This window comes from Fundulus heteroclitus, unplaced genomic scaffold (genome assembly GCF_011125445.2).
Source record: "Fundulus heteroclitus isolate FHET01 unplaced genomic scaffold, MU-UCD_Fhet_4.1 scaffold_53, whole genome shotgun sequence".
NCBI lineage: Eukaryota > Metazoa > Chordata > Actinopteri > Cyprinodontiformes > Fundulidae > Fundulus > Fundulus heteroclitus.
In genome coordinates, this window is record NW_023396956.1 from 743,576 (window position 1) to 760,751 (window position 17,176).

At 46.5% G+C, this 17,176-nt stretch overlaps 1 protein-coding gene across 1 annotated transcript in view; it reads right to left on the minus strand.

The window, feature by feature from the left end:
- Positions 1-17,125, minus strand: part of LOC105920293 (inactive dipeptidyl peptidase 10) — a 63,607-nt gene extending 46,482 nt beyond the window's left edge. Inside the window, exon 1 of the mRNA XM_036132721.1 lies at positions 17,023-17,125. Within this exon, the coding sequence (XP_035988614.1) occupies positions 17,023-17,079 (57 nt within the window). The 5' untranslated portion in view covers positions 17,080-17,125. The remainder of the gene's footprint in view (positions 1-17,022) is intronic.
- Positions 17,126-17,176: the final 51 nt, after the last annotated feature.

Below are 17,176 nucleotides of genomic sequence, written 5' to 3' on the forward strand. Positions count from 1 at the left end.
TGCATATAAATCACCCCCTATAGAAACATAAAACAGCACTTTTATGGTTTAGATGTGAAAACTGTTCTTATAAATAACAAATATTGAATAAAAACAGCATGAAGAGACATAAAGTGGTTTATTAGGTAATTATTATCTTCATGGTATTTCTGCAAATCTGACTAAATTTCATTTTTAAATTCTCATAATCTAAAGTGGACCGTCCTGCTGCCTGCGTCCAGAAACCCAACAGCAGAACGTGTGAATATCAGATTTATGTTTGCAATAAGACGTAAATATAACTGATAACTGATGATTGTCTGTCGTCTGCAGCTTCACTTCTGCGTCTTTGAGGCAGAAAGCTGCAAATGTGTCCGTCTGGCAGCAGCAGCTCCATCTGCAGCGTTTCTGCAGCGTTTCTGGGGATGAATATGCAAACAGCCTGGCCTTATCCTGCAGTGCAGCTGTCTGCAGCGCTGACCGGCACCATGTTGGTCAGCGCTAGAAAAGCCTGTTGTCTGTAAATGAGAGCAGATGTTGTGCAGCTCTGGCTTCGCTCTGCTGCTTCAGCCTGAATGAGACGGAGGATGGAGCGGCCGGCGGCCAGCAGCCCTGACCACAAAACACATTTCCATAGATATGAGGCGCCTTTGATATTTCACGCTGCGTTTCTTTACCCATTTGATTTGTGATAAGGTTAGAGACCGGAGCGCCTGACGGATCAGCGCCCAATGAGAAAGCCTCCTTCCCAGAACGGCAGAATTCAATTAGGGGCAGCAGCTGAATGACCCTCATCTGCACGCTGGGAACAAACATGTTGGACTTCACCCAGACGAGGCTGGAGTAACGGGCAGAACGGGAGGAAGGCGCTGGCTGGGCTGCTCTCCGTCTCCACATCTGAGGAAATCCAGCCTCCTGGAGAAACTTCTGAGCATTTCAGGAGGTTCTGACCCAAAACCGGGCCGGACTGGGCTGTAGGTGCTGCAGGAGAGAGTTAGTGTGAAACCTTCTCTGCAGGCATGGAGACACAGAGCAGTCTGAGGACGAGGAGAGGAGAGGAGATGGATGCAAAGCTGCAGCACATCTCACCAGGTTCTGGTTCGATTCTGTGGGGTTCTGCTGCCTCTGGGGTCCAGATTATTAGAGATGAAACAACGGACAGAACCAGTAATTACACTTTAGTCACTTTCTGCGCCTGAAGATAAATCTCTACGTACCGATCGGTCTGGTCTGACTCTGGTTCCTCTGGCTGTTCAGGGTCCATCAGAACCAGCCTGAGAGCAGAACCTGTCTCCATGGAGGCTGGTCTCTGCAGCGCCACCAGGAGGAGAAGCTCATACCAGCTGTGCAGCATGGAGGTGGAGGTGTCCTGGCCTGGGATGCTCGGCAGCAGCAGGACCGGGTCAGACCCCCACCATGGAGTCCACCATGTATCAGAGGAACATCTGAGAACATCTGTGGAAAAGCTGAAGCAGAACTGGACCCTGCAACATGACTCTGACCCAAAACCTACCAGGAGACCCTCCAAGGGCTGCTTGTCCTGGAATGGCCTAGTCAAAGCCCAGCTCATCAACAAACTGTGGGGGGGGGGGAGTGGAACCAGGATCAGCAGAGACCGCAGCTGACCACTAAAATAATCTGGTTCTGGATTACCGGACCAAGCCCAACCGCTGCAGACGTGCAGCAATGGAGGCTGAAGGTTGACGGTTAAATTCCCTGTGCTGCCTCTCTCCTGTAATCACTGGTGAGTCAATTAAGGAGCTTCTAATTGTGGCTATCAGCATAGAGCGGCTCCAGGCCCCCCACCGGGGCAGATCCTGGAGGATCTGCGTTTACACAGAAAAGGAGGGAGGGAGCATAATGGGGGGACGGTCCTACAACCCCTGCTCCTCTTCCTCAGCCTGAGAGAGGAAGAGGAGTTTGTTGCTGCGGAGCTCCTGATCCCAGCAGGAGAGCAAACACACTGCTGCTCTCCTCCTGGTGCAGATTGGTATTCCTATCAGATTCTCAGGAGTGTGATATGCATGGAGCCAGCGTGATGGAGGGGGGGGGGGGGGGGGGGGGGGGGGGGGGGGGGGGGGGGGGGGGGGGGTAGATAGGCTATCTGCTGAACGCAGCCCTCCATATCTCCACCAGCGGCTTTAAGCTCTCCACTAAGAGATACAGACGGCGGGGAGTGGAGGGGTGATTCAGGCCCAGGAGCAGGAAGTCTTTCTCCTGCTGACGAGCGCTTTGCATCTTTATAGAAAAGTCCACAGGCGTGATGTGGAAATGTGGAAGGTGCTGAAGGCTTCCTTCAAAGGCAATCAGCACATGTAGTCTTTCCTCAGGCAGATAAACGCTCAGAGTACAGAACCACAGATTATCATCCAGCCTAATCTGCAGCTTTTCAGCAAACCTTTTATTATCGCAGCGACTCTGCAGCTGCTAGTTATGTAGCAACATTCAATTAAATGTAAAATGTACAGATTACCTGAAGCCTGTATTGATAGAACCCCCCCCCCCCCCCCCCCCCCACCTATGGTGTTTTCCTCAGAGTGGAGCTGCCCCCTGCTGGCAGCCTGACATTACTGCTGCCTCCCATTGTGACCTAAATCTGGCGGCTGTCTGCTGCTGCAGATATGATTCAGAAGACGCGCCTGGGGGGGGGGGGGGGGGGTGACAGCTGCACACATCTGCCGACAGCTCAGCCTCTTCAGTTAAGATCACTTAAATGCATCATGGGTGCAGCTGACAGCTGGGCTCCAGCGCTGCTGCTGCAGGAGAACTTTTCCAGTTCCCACAGAATCAGCAAAGCTGAAACATTACGCTCCATTCTGATGTGTGATGTTGTCTAAAAGCCAAGAGAACATGAAATAAAGCGTAGAAGCAATGCAGCAGAACAAGAGGAACGTAAAAATACAGCATCTGATGTAGAGTTCAGTCATTCCTGCTGCAGCAACCAGCCACCAGTCAGAAATTAAAACAAAATCATCTGATCAGCTGTTCCAGGTTTAGACTTCTAAAGTTTCTACAGCAGAAACAACGAGAACTGCAATTATATTTAATACATCAGTGGAATAAATGATGGAATAACCTCCATGATAATCCATGCAGCCGCTAAACGAGCCTAAAGGCTGATTAAACCTCCTGAAGAAGATTCAGTGTTGGACCAGAACCAGAACGTCCTGACAGCTAAAAACAATAAAAGTTTCTGTAACATCTGGTCACTGCGGGTCCCTCAGCGTGTTTCAGAAATATTACAATCACGACTTTTCTCTGCTTTCAGGTCAACTTTAGGGAAAATCATAAACTAAATGTTCTTAAAGTAAAAACCCTGAGAGTACACAGGATAAAACAACGCAGGATGTGGATGTGAGGGGGGGAGGGGGGGGTCCAGCCATGACACAAAGAACCAGAATAATGATTTCCTTCACGTCTCCAGAAGCCAGCGGAGCTAATTTAGGAAGCCTGTGATGACGATGATGCTGAGGCCTGCAGCAGCTCTGATGCACAATATTCACATTATTCACGTTATTCACGTTATTCAGGACCTGAATAACCTGAATTTCAGGTTATTCAGGTAACACAGGAAATGGAGGCTGTGAGACGTTCTTTTACTCCTTTGTGTCACACATCCAGTAATGTCAAACAAAATAAGTTTTCTGTGGTTTTCTTTATTCTACCTGAGAGGCTTTTAGGCCTCCATGCAGAGCTTCAGGTAGCAGCACTGAGACGCTGAGCTCTGCTCTGTTATTCACTGTTAGCCACATCAGGGCTGAAACATCCTAAAGGTCCAGCTTTAAAGGAAGCAGCTTCTCTGTTTCCTGCCTAGTTTCTCAGGACTCCTCCAGGCTCCATGGGGTCAGGGTTCCTGTTCTTCCCACAGCAGGTCTGAAGCCAGCAGGCATCAGGTTCTCCAGAGGCAGAGCAGACCACTGGAGAACCTGATGGAGGAGAACCTGATGAACGCTGATCACTGTGAAAGTAAACCTGGAGGGTCAGAAGCCTGGTGACGTCACCACCTCCGGTTAGCGGGAGTCTGCCTCCATCTGGCGGTCAGACCAGGAACTGCATCTGGTTCATGAAGGAATAGCGAAATCAACAAATTATGACTGTTAATTTTAACTGTTAAAACCTCAGAAAACCTGAGAATCTTTGGGAGATTTTGTAATGTAAGCAATTATTTGGTTTTAGTATGAATGCTCATCTTTAAGCTGGGATGTTTTCTTCCTTTTCTCTGTTAATCTGCTGTTAATGCGGCTACATGTTTCTATTGAGGCTCAAATTAAGGAGATTTCTAAGATAAATGAGTTTTGTTTCAAACCAACATGGATCTGCAGCATTCAGAACAGATTTTACAGCATAAACAGAGATCTGGTCCATGCTGACGTATTCAGCAGCAGCCCTGAGCTATTTCTGCCTTTCCTGTCATTTATGGTTCTGCTCTGTCAGCCTCAGCAGGAGTTTATTTATGTCTCCACAATCACAGGTTGACTCCCCAGGACTTCATTGTGTCCATCAGATTTACAGCCTGGAGGAGAACCTGTCTCCATGGAGGCTGGTTTTAACCAGCAGCGCTCTGCAGCGCCACCTGGAGGTGAAAGTCTGACCCGGTTGTGTCCAGGATGTGTGGGCTCAGCAGAGATGTTAGCTGACCTCTTCCTTACCTTTTACCTGGGTTGAAGGTAAGGCTATTAGTAGATTACATATTTGTAAGTTCATTAAGGAGAAGATCCAGGTGAGGAAAAGGAGAAAAGACCTTTTCTGCTCCAGTGAACATCTTTGAAATGACAAAATAATCATCGCCTGTAAGATGATTTAGAGCCACAAACACAGCAGAGGAGCTTCTGATCATTTAACCTACGGCAGCCTGTCAGAGTCATTATTTCTCTTTTTGAACGTAACGTCACAAACGGCCGCGGTCGCATCATCTATCCAGACGCCCAGGACACAGGAAACCATTTTTAAATGAATGCTATTTTCTTTTCTTTTATTTAACACAATATTACAGTTAACCATTAAAGAAAGGGAAAATACGGCAGACGTTCTACAAAAAACTAATATAAAAAATGTTTAATAACATAAAGAAACTTTAGTAAGTAAATATTATAGTTGACTAAAAAGGCACAATATGAATAATGAGATTCACATCCACATCCTGATTATCATTATTCTACAGTTTACTGATCATTGTCAGTAAATAACGTCATTTCTCACCATGGCTGAGCATCGAGCCTCTGTGAACATCAAGCTCGCTGTTTTCATGATGGGACGTCATTTAAACGTCACTCTCCTTCATTTTAGTTTCATTTTGTGACGACTATAAGCCACTTGAGTGGGTGGGCCCTGGTACAAAGGCGACGGCCCCCCCAGGCCCCCCTTAGCCACGCCCCTGCCCCAGTCGTGCCATGAAACAGCCAATCATGTGCAGTTCCTCTGTGAAATGACTAAATATTTGGCAACTTGTGCATAAAGGAGACGGCCACGACATCAGCTGAGGTGCAGCTTCCACCAGATTCTGAGGCTCACGGTTGAAGTATCCTCTGATACAAGAACCATGATGGAAAACCGTTAAAGAGACGAGACAGCAGCCAGATAAACTGACTTTGAGCCTCTCACAACAAGGCAAGAAACATGAGATCAAGAATTCATGTGGAAAAATAAATGAATGAACCACTTCCAGCCTAAACACATTAAAATGAAGCCTGAACTAAATGTTTATCATCTAATTAAAACAATGAGTTTATGTGATGGTCAGAAATAAAAGTACTTCTAACACCAGCTTAGGGCCTGACTGACATGTTTATGGTCATATTATAAATGAATAGTTGCAGTGCGGCACTAGAATATGTTCTATAAAACTTTGCTTTTGTTTCTAAAAATGAAAACCTTCCTGGTGCATAAAGCAGCGTCATCACAGATCCTTCCTCCCTGCTGCTGTTAGACTTTATAATCTTCTCTGCTTCCAAACTTTAGTATTTAGTATTTCCATCAATGCTGCACAGTTTTTACTTTTTTCTGCAAATAGCTTGTTGTTATTTTTAAATCCTTCAGGGAAACGAGGCGACTTGTTGAGTCTCAGGTTTCATTTAATCTGAGTCTGGGTTTCTTTTCTGATATGTAGGTTTTCCATTGCTGTGCTGTCTGTTGTAATGTTTTGATTATTTTTATAGTTTTTATTCTTTTGTTCCTCTCTGCTTTCATTTGCCTTCTTTAGACAGATTAACCTAAAAACAGAACCTCTTTTATCCATCCCCAGCTGCCACTACACATGAAATTATGGCACCAATAAAGAATCACAGACTAGATATAATTATTACACCCCAGAGAAAATAACATTGAAGTAGAGAATATATAAATGTGTGATCATGATAGGAAATAACAGGTAAAGTCCAGCTACTCTGCATCTGCAGTGAAACCTTCAGCCAGAATGGACCAAACTACACAGGACTTCAGAAACATAAAGGTCCATTCAGGTTGTTGAGGAAAGATCTGGATCTGCATGGAAAACCCAGAATATTCAGAACTTTAGTGTCTAAGTAGACCCAGCATGTTCTGTAAAGTCAGCCTGGATTGGGCTTAGTGCTCAAATCTGAGCCAACACGTCTTAGCATCCGTTAAAAGGAAGGAAGAGTGGAAATCTATTCATGTTCAGAGGTTTTTATCCTCCTGATCTCATCTTATTTAGTTTATTTGTCTAATAAACTAAAGTAATAAACTAAAGTAATAAACTAAAGTAATAAACTAACGCAGCTTTTACATTTCAATCTGAGAAGCTGGATTCAGAGTCAGAGGCTTCAAAGTGTGATAACGACGCAGCATCACTGACAGATCGCTCTTCTGTTGTCTGGAAGACTGCTAACCCTGACAAGACGTTTTACTTTCACAGAACCGCTGCAGAACCACAGCGGTTCTGCAGCGGTTCTGCAGCGCTGGACTAAAGGAGGAGTAAAACCCAACAACTCAGTTCTTGGTCCAGTTAAAGGTGGGTGTGAAGGGTCAACGTGAGCGGTCAGTATCTTACCTGCAGCTCAGATCTTCCTGCTGGAGTAAAAACCAATAAGCTGCTCATCATGTTGGGTCTTATTGCAGCGATAAAGATAAAAGAGGAAGAGGCTAACAGACAAGGCGACATCATGGGGACTTCCTGGAGTCCTCCAGCCTTCAGCGGGGCCATAAAGCTCCATTAAAGCAGCTCTGAAGGCTAACGCCCTGCAGCACAGCTTTATGTGACATCCCACAAATGAAGCCGTAGATCCTGCAGCTCCACACAGACCTCTCCATCACTGAGCCACGTGTGACTTTCAGAGATTTACCAGGAAATCATTCCTGCAGTTTTCTCCTGCTTCGCCTCAGCTGATCAGCTGATCTGCTGCATGATGAAGTTTTACGCCTGTTTCAATGAGCAGAATAAAAACTGTGATGAAGGCGGGCTGCTGGAGAAGCTGCCAGGGGGCAAACCGTCTTCCCCTCTGCCCCAGGGCTTCACCTGATGCTGAGATGATTGGGAGCTTTCCTCTGGATGATACAACAAACATCTGAAGCAGCTTTTAAAGACCAGAGGGAAGCAGCTGATGCTGCATCGCTAACCACCAGAGAGCTCCTGATTGGTTGATGAAGGACACCGTGAGAGAAAAGTTGAGCTTCACTCTTTTCAGACTGTTCCTGATGATGAATTTATAATATTTGACCCTGGTGAAAACTTTAAGCTGAGGGTCAGAGAGCCGAGCTCGCCTCTGCTGCTCATTTCTTGTTTCCTGTGAATAAAACAGAATTTCAGATGCTTAACCAGATGTTTTCATATTAATCTACTAGTGAAAGGATGGCAGTAAATGAACAAATAATTAGTTTCACTCACCATAGAGGCTGAGCTGGACCCAGATCTCCTCTGATGGATCCGTCTGTCTCCAGTCGGTCCGTTTCTCGTCAGCTCGGTCACCACCTCCTGACTTTTAGTGTTTTAGCAGCTTTGCAGACGATAGATGCCATGGCGAGGGAAAACATCTGGTGGAAACGTTGACATCTCTGGACATCAGTAGGCAGGTAGGCAGCGCTGGATAACCCTGAGCAGAACCTGATCCACACATTTCCCACCAGAACCAGCCCATCTCTGGGTCACAGAACCCGTCTCCTTCCTGAACCGTACGATCGCTGATGAAGCAGACTGGTGGAGGTTGCTGGTTCTTTTCCTGATGTCTGGGCTGGGTTCTGTTGGGTTTCCATGATGTCGCCACAGGAAGCAGGGAGATGGTTTGAAAACGGAGGCGTGAGGTTCTGCAGGTTTTCAACCCGCCCAGATTGTTTCTGTTATTTTGTCCCTTCTGGGCTTTTCTTTGGATCTTGGCTAATTTTTATAACAGCGTAAAATTGTGTGATGAGTTTAAAATATCATCAGTATTTCCTTCATTTACTCTGTTCTCATCTGCTTCTCATTCCTGCAAAGTCCAAAAAAAAGTTGATCTAGTAATCAGGACATGAAAAGAAACGGCCTGGAAGATAAATGTAGATCTTAGGAGGATGTATAAATGTATAAATATGTGTGCTGCTCCTCTTTCCTGCACATATCGCCACATAAAGAGGAAATCTCTGGAGAATTTACTCTCTGGGCATGTTGTCGTCTGCATCGATAGAGACTCTGTGTGGGGAATTAGCCTAACGAGGGTGGAAGACCGGACGTTATCCTCAGCTGCTAAAAACTTCTACAGAGCTACAATAGAAAGCATTTTAGTGTGACAGGGAGGTCTGGGAGCTGCACAGGAGAGGAAGGACCTAGTGCGGTGGTGAGGTCAGCCCAGGGGATTATGGGATGCCGTCTACCAGGTCTAGACACGGTTTATGCTACAAGAGTCCAGAGAAGGCCAGACATGTTGCCACAGATCCCACTTCCACCAGAACAATGTTCTGTTTGACCCACTTCCACCAGGGAAGTGATTCAGGAACATTAAATCAAAACTAACAGACTTAAAAACAGCTTCTTTCCCAGAGCTGTGAGGCTAGCGCCCCCTGCTGGCAGTCAGTGAACCAGCAGCCCAGTTCATGGCTACATGTTTACAACACGCTGCTGGTTCTACAGGTTCTGATCCGACTGAGAGTCTCTGACCTGCTGATGTCTATCTGCACATGTTTAGTTTCTCAGGAAGTGTCTGATCCATTCATGCAGTTATTTACATCGTCTGTTAATTGACTGCTTCTTTTTAACTTGAACATTATTATCTGAATATAATTCATCAGTAATATGTCCCCCTTCTTCCTGCTCTGTTGTACATCTTAACCTTTAATTTAGCTTTATCCATGTTTTGTTTGTGAGGAACGTCTCTGGGAACGCTCCTTCTTCGTTTCTTTGATTCGTATCTGTGACTATGTGAACAATCAGAGCCGACGTCTCACAAATGACATCATGGCGTTACGATGAAAAATCTAGATTCTTTATATTTGTTGGTTTGGGTGTTTATTTTTACTAAATTAAATTCTAGTTAAATGAACCAAGGTGTGGTTAACCTAAAAAAACATTCTCGATTAAGCGAATTCCCAGCTGCTGTTGGTTTTCATAATTTTTCTCTCTCTAATTTAAGTTTAATTATCTGTGATTGGTCCCAAATAAATATTCAGAAAACGGATTATTTGTATTTGTAGTGAATTAAACATTAGATTGGTTCAGTGGGGAGGAAATGATTTATCCATCAGACAAATTTTTCAGTAAACGATGAGATCGGGTGACTGTGGCTCAGTGGTTAGAGTAGTTGTCATGCAATTGGAAGGTTGGGGGTTTGATTCCAGCTTTCCCCATCACATGCTGATGTTCCCTGAGCAAAGCACTTATTGCCTAGCGATGCGTGTGACTGGTGTATAAATTCAGTCCATCAGATTAAAACAGTCTGACACTGTGGTTTTATAAAATAAGAAGATTGCATTAGTTTAATCTACGGCGGAGCTTCAGGGTTCTTGCTGCCTTTTATTGCCAGTCGCCTCGTCCTAAACTCAGTTTCTATATTATTTCTATCCACGTATGTTTTGCTTTAAAGTGCGTTATAAATAAAGTTGGTGTGGTAGCGTCAGTGTTGCTCATTTTTCATGTAGATAAAGGTGGAAAACAAATCTAAGAGGACATTAGTCTTTGAAGGCGCCGGCTCTTCGTGCCGTACGCCTTCAGCTTTCTCTGCTTGCAGCTGTGTTGCTGTTTTCTGGCTATTTTTCTTGCTTGCTCTTAGATAATTCTTTGCTGCACTAAAAGCATTTTGTATCTGCTCTCCCTGAGGATGCCACCAGAAATACACACTAAAATGTCACCAGGAGAAAAGGCTAAAGCCATTTCTTTTCTGCTTCCTTCCCAGCCCCCTTTCCTTCCTCTTCTCATTTGTTTTCGGGCCTCGTCTGCTCTTTACTGTCGTTTCTCCGCTCAGGTTGTTGTTGTTTAGCGGCAGAAGCAGCAGCTGTGCTCAGAGTCGCCGGTCATGGGCCGATGCTGCTAACAAACACCTTTCTGTTCCACTGGCTGCTCTCATTCAAAGCTCCATCTGTGAGCAGCCAGCAGCCGCATCTGATGAGCTCTGATCATAATTGACAGGTTTTCAATAAAAGATTAGCTGCATGTTGCTCTGGGTATGCATCAGGAAGCGCTGCTGCTTCTGGTTTGCTCCTCCGCCTCCTGCAGCGCTGCGGAGCAGAAAATAATGGGAGCTTTGGTGTCTGAATACAGCCGTGGAAATGTTTCACCTGAGGGGAGAGGATGCATAAATATGGATGAGAGACATTAGACAATCCTTGATCCTGTTCCTGGATGGTACAGAGAAATGTGGGAAGGCGCCATTTATCCCAGGAGTCAGTCGGTAAGCGGCGAGGTTCAGCTGGACGGATCAGATTCACCACCGGGTCGAACCATCCATGGTTCAGAGAGAGAGGGCCGTCCAGACTTTTACTGACAGCCAGTCATTTCCAAGCCTTTCTATGACCTCAGCCCTCCCCCTAACCCTAACAGACACCTTAGTCCTAAACCTAAACCTAAATGAACCCTTAGCCCAGAAAAAAGACAGGATCCAGGAAAGGTCCTCACTTTGGTGGTAAAATACAACTCAGCTGCATGTAAAAGTACACAAACACACCCAACATGTCTTTCTATCTTTACAAGCACTTTGCATTAATGTTTCAGTAATTATAAGCCCTAAACCTAACCCAAAACCTGACTTAAACTCAGTTAGGAGCAGGAGCAGTCGGTCCTCACAATGCGGTAAACGTCTCCAGTGAGATGAGCTACAGCAGCAGACGACCTGAGCGGGTCGGAGGCTACCACTAAGAGCCAGCAGGAACCCTCAGGCAGCTCTTTCTGAAATAAAAAGGTTCCTTTCCAGCTGCTCTTTGCTGTTCATGTGTAGAAAAGCTCGTCTGAGGAGATCCTGCTGCCATTCACTGCGTCTTCACATCCATCCAGCTGACCAGTGTTTGGGGGGAGGCTGGAGAACCGTTCTCTCTCTCTTTCATCTTTAGTAGATGGGCACAATGCAAACTTATTATGGAGAAAAATTATAAAATTATAGTGACAAAACAGAGCAAGTGACTGAAGAGCTGCATAGAAAGTTTATAGCTAATGCTAATTTTCACCCCCTGTCCCTGATTGGGCTTAGAATTAACATTCTACTCTACTTCAGTTTAACACAATGCAAACATGATCAAACATGCAGATCATACACAACTCTTAGCATTAAAAATTAATATTTTTGGTTTGTCTTTAGCCGATTTTAAGCCGAGGTGCATAGCTTGGAGCTTCCAGCCGTCTGTCCACCGCTGGTCCTGCAGGACCGTCCTCTACTGTCCTCATTAACTTCTACACTGCAAAAACGGAACTAAAAATAGGTAACATTTTCTTGAAATTAGTGTATTTGTCCTTGATTTGAGCAGGTAAATAAGACTATTTGCCAATATAATAAGATTTTTCCACTTAAAATAGGAACAATTCATATACATCATCTCATTTCAAGTGCAGGGTGTCTAATTATCTTATTTTAGGGGTAAAGATTCTCATTCCATTGGCAGATAATCTTATTTACTGGCTCAAATCAAGGACAAATAGACTAACTTTAAGAACATTTTACTTGTTTTTAGATCCGTTTTTGCAGTGTATTTCTCAAGTGATGATGGCGTTCTTGGTTTTTAGCCATAAAATGTAGTTAAACTTTATTTCTGTAGCTTTTATTCACTGACTGTTGTCTCAAGGCTAAACTCCTCCTGACAGATGGTTAAAAGTTTCTGAGGAGACCCAGCAGCTCTCTGCAGTTTCATGCAGGATCCAAAGCGGCCCTGCAGCTGAAGCTGAAGGCAGAAATCAGGTGCAGAAGCTGAGCAGGTGTTTCTGTCTGCTCTGCACATGCTGGTTGTGAGTCCCACTGGGACGGCCCAGGAGACATCAGCAATACCCTGTGGATCCTCCAGGCTCCGCCTCCTTCCTGCTGCAGAGAGTGATGCGGAGGACAAGCTTCACGGCTGTCAGTAGGGAGTCAGCAGAGTCAAAGCTCCTCATCCAGCTTCCCAGCTGGTCTGCAGAAGCCCTTTAGGCCTTTCCTGCATTCTGCACAGGATTGTTTCTGTTCATCTGAGAACCGCTCCGAGCCACGGCCATCAATAGCCTGCATGCAGAAAAAGTCTGGTAGGCATCTTTACGAAGTTAAGCGATGCTCCAGCTCAGCTTGGAGCTTATTCTCTGAGGAATTCATGGCAGGAACGACAGCAGTGGCTCACAATATTTCACTTTACGTCACACAGGTTGCTTTCATGCAGCTGTCAGACAGAGAAATGTGGATCTGAGTGGGCTGCAGGCAGCATTTATCAGAAAGTCCAGTTTATTCATGAATCCAGGCTGGTTCACTCACAGATCCTCTGGAGACCTGGCAACCCAGGACCCTGGATGCTGGACACTGGACCCGTCCTGCAGTCACATCTGGGGCAGAACCAGCAGAACCAGCAGCAGCAGCTGATTCTGGATCAAAGCGTCTGCTGGCAGCAGCTGCTTTGCTTTATCAGGACATTATGCATCAGTAACAACTCCTTCCTTCATGATTACCTCTTAGTTTGTCTCAACCTGTGAAGCAGGTAAAAATAAGTGAGTCTGCCAGAAATAAACCTTCCTAAGATGAAGATCTGTCTGCAGATGTCTCCTCCTCTTCCTTCCTGCTTCACCAGAACGTCGTGGTGATCAGCCGACCAATGAGGAGCTGGCTGTTGCTGATCCGAGGCTGTTCCCACGTTGTCTCCCACATTCGGTTCAGCAGCTCTTCCAGGTTGGTGCATAGATCGGACTTAGCTGAAATAAAACCCTCCAGATGTTGGTTCTGTAGTTCTGGAGCTGAAAGAGACCCGGCTGGTTTCTGCTCATCACAACACAGCGGGCTTTGAACCGGCAACCCGCCGGGTAAAGAGCAAACTTGTCGGGCCTTAAAGAGAACGATCAGCTGGAGGTTAATCAGCAGCATACCTTCAGATGTTAAAGCAGCTAAAAAGAGAAATAAATCTGCATTTTACGCTGCAGAGGTGAGATTTAAAGACAGAGGAGAACGATAGGAGAACATGCAGACTGCATCCACAAAGACCCCAGGCTGGGATTTGAACCCAGGACCTTATTTCAGTCGTGTCCTGGGATCAGACTCCCCTGGATGCGGGGTTTCCCGTGCTGATCTGCAGGGGTCAGCCCAGGTGTTACCAAAGCCTCCAGTTCTGCTGAAACCTTCTAGAAGAACCTTAGAACCAGCTGGACAAAGATCTGCTCCTCACAGAGATCCTGCTTCAGGGCCTCCGCCATCATGGAGCCTCCTGGAGCCGCTGCAGCCCCAACAGCCCCCTCCCCCCACCTTCACCCCCACCCACACCAGCAGCACCGAGGGCAGAAACACGGACCTACAGGACAGCCACGAGGTGAAGGAGCCGCAGAGAGGAGGAACCGGACAGGAAGGACCAATCAACACGAATAAGGCGGATACAAGAGAACCCAGAGGAACCCAGAAGGAACCCAGAAGAACCCAGAGGAACCTAGAAATGTCCAACCAGCACCAGAATGAACTGGGAAACCTGACAAGAAAAGTTCAGAACAAATAATGAGCGCAGAAACGAGAACTGAAGAGGGCAAGAAGATCCAAAGACCAAAGAACCGTGTCTCTGACTCCCGGATCATCAGCACCGTCCTCTACTTCCTGTTTGGCTTCACCTGCGGAGAAGACGAGTCCGCCTGCAGGTGGGAGGGACACCACCTGGTGACCTGGTTCTGAGTCCTCACCTCAGCTTGTTATTTAGTCTGTTATTCTGAACGGCTGTTCTGCAGCGCGGCAGACCCGGTTCTGGTTCTGATGCGGGTTCTCTGCTCAGGCTGCTGTTACACAACAGCGGCGCCGCTCTCTGTTCCTCTGTGGATCCACGGTGAAGCGTAAGGAGCTTAGACGGAGCCGAGCAGCTGGCGGCGTTGTGTAAGAGCTCGTCCTGCTTTTCAGCATCAGCGGCAATCAGCAGAAGGTTTTATCCTCTCTGCAGCTCCAGTCCTCACACAGGTTCTGGAAAACCCAGCAGAACCCAACAGAACCTTTCACAGTCAGAGTTTAGGCTGTACAGGTCTTCATGAACCGCTCCTTTAGTTCCTGCTGTTGATGTGTGAGCACCTGAGGTGTCACAGACGTCGTCCTCATGTCTGTCTCTGCAGGACGAGCCCAGCTGTGCTCCAACATCTGGTTTGGCCCGGGGAACCGCTGCAGGGCCCGCGGGTCTCCCTGGTTCTGATGAACACGCTGCGTTAAACTGATGTTTCTGAGACGCTTCAAACGGGAACGATTACAGCTTTAGACGTGAAACATGACATTTATGTGATGCAGAAACAAAAGGGCTTGATCTGAAAAGTGTGGCATGCATTTAATGAACTTTAAAACCAGCCGTGCAGAAACCAAAGCTTGGTGTGACCAACCAGAACCAGAACCAGAACCAGAAGCAGACGCTTTTCAGCCTGAGGTTAGAAAACAAGTATTTCACACCTGGAGGCTGAAGCCAGACATTTACTGCCAGTTCTTAGCAGCAGAGGAAACATTCAAACATCAGAAGTTCTGTTATCACTTTCTCCACCCGTCTCCTCAGTGTTTGGCAGAATCACCTTTAACCGTCTGACTCGGCTCAGAGGTTCTGGTTCTCCTCTCTACAGCTGCTGGGTTCTTGTGCCGCTCCTCCTGACAGAACCGGTGTAACTGGGTCGGGTCTCACAGGTCCAGCTCTGACCTGTAATCTCCTCTCAGGTCAGGACTTTGTGATGGAGCTCCAGAACATGGACTCTGTGGTCCTTCAGCCTCTCTGGAGCTGACCTGGAGGTCTGCTGAGGGACGTTGTCCATCAGGAAGACCCGTCTGTGTCCAAGCTGGGACTTCCTGATGTGTCCAGATGTTGCTTCAGCATGATGGTCTTCCCTCATGATGCGTCTGCTCTGTGAACCAGTCCCTCCTGCAGCAAAGCAGCCCCCAGCATCATGCTGCCACCTCCGTGCTTCACTCACCAGGATCTTCTCTGGCCTCCAGCTTCTCCAGCTTTCCTCCAGACGTAACCATGGACATCATGAAGACACTTCAGCTCCATCAGACCCAGGACATGTCTCCATGGAGCTCTGAGGACATGTCCACGCTGGACTCTGTCTCTTTCTGCTGCTTCAACAACAGTCTCGCCTTTTTAGTCCAGACCTTCTAAATCCTTCTAAATGTGACCACAGCGCCCCCTGCTGTTCAGTCTGTACCTGCAGTCAGCAGTATGATAAATATTAATAAACTCCTAAAAAGTTTAAAACTTAATGTAACTAAAGTTTTTCTTTGATATTAATGGTTGATATTATTTTTCCATATGAGTTCATAGCTGGTATAAAGCGGACTGAGTCGGGCTAAAAGCCATTTATACTGTTGTTAATGTTATATAGTTAAAAAGTTAAAAGGTGTTAGAAACCATAGTTATATGTTATAAATGAACCCATAAACATGTTATACATTCTAAAAGGGATTCTGGGTAATATTCAGAACTACAGCTTTTAATGCATAAAAACAGAAAAAGTTAAAAGTTTCATTTTTGACCCATTTTGTTGTTTTCCTTCTTCAAATGAGGAACAGCAGAAAACATTTCAGAACCACCAACTGAAATCCGTCCCCAGGTGTTCCTGTACTTGACTCAGGTGTGAAGTAACCAATCAGAAGCCTACATAGTCATGACGTCATAACTCCTGCTGTATGTAAACTTCTGATTAGGACAGAAATCATCGATAATCTTTCTGAAGTAACAAATATAAAGTTTTTCATCTGAACTCTGATTTGATGTCAGAAATAAATGAAGTTTCTCTTTAAGCAGCAGGTTCTGGTTTCAGCGGTACCTGCAGGGAAAAGTGGACCTGTGGTTCCGAAGGTGGGATCTGGGAACCCAACAGAGGTTCCGAGAAAGTCCAAATGAGACTTTCAGGAAACCTGCAGACCAGGAAGGGTTAGAACGTTTCTATCAGACCTTCTGCATCGAACCGAACTTATGCAAAGAGTTCTGGACCAGAATCGATCAGAACGGGCCGGGTCGGTCACAGCGGAACCGCCCTAAACCAGAATCAGTTTTCCTTAAAAATGTTCCTGTTTCTAAGCGAATCCACTGAACCAGGTCCGGTTCTGCTGGAGATCCGGTTCACCGAACCCACCGAACCCTCAGCTGGATTCTGATCCAAAGTTCTTCAACAAACTTCCTTTGAGTCCGGTTCCTCCAGTCCGCGTTAAAAGGCTCAGTATTAAATGTTAATACCTGCCAGTCTTCACGGAACCATGAATCATTTAGGCAGGAGGCACTCAGAGAAGATGTTCCACATATGTTCCGACCCATGTTCCAGCGGAACCACAGAACCTTAAATAGAACCGTCCAGATGTGTGCAGAACCCAGCAGAACATGGAGCAGCCTCCTGCATCGCTCCGCTCCAAACTTTGCGCAAAGTTTGTGAGACATTTAGAAAAGCCTGCATCCTGCCACATGGAGCGGGACCAGAACCGGGACCAAGACCAGAACCGGGACCGGGACCCAGAACCGGGACCTTACCTTTTCATCCGCGGAGAACCTCCGGGTGTGCTGCACGGCTCCTGCGCTCTGGTTCATGTCTGCTCCTCCAGAACGGATCCAGATGAGAGTGCAGGTCTGCAGCTGGAGCGCAGCAGCGACGCGCAGCCTCTCTCTCTCCACGCACGCCCGCCTG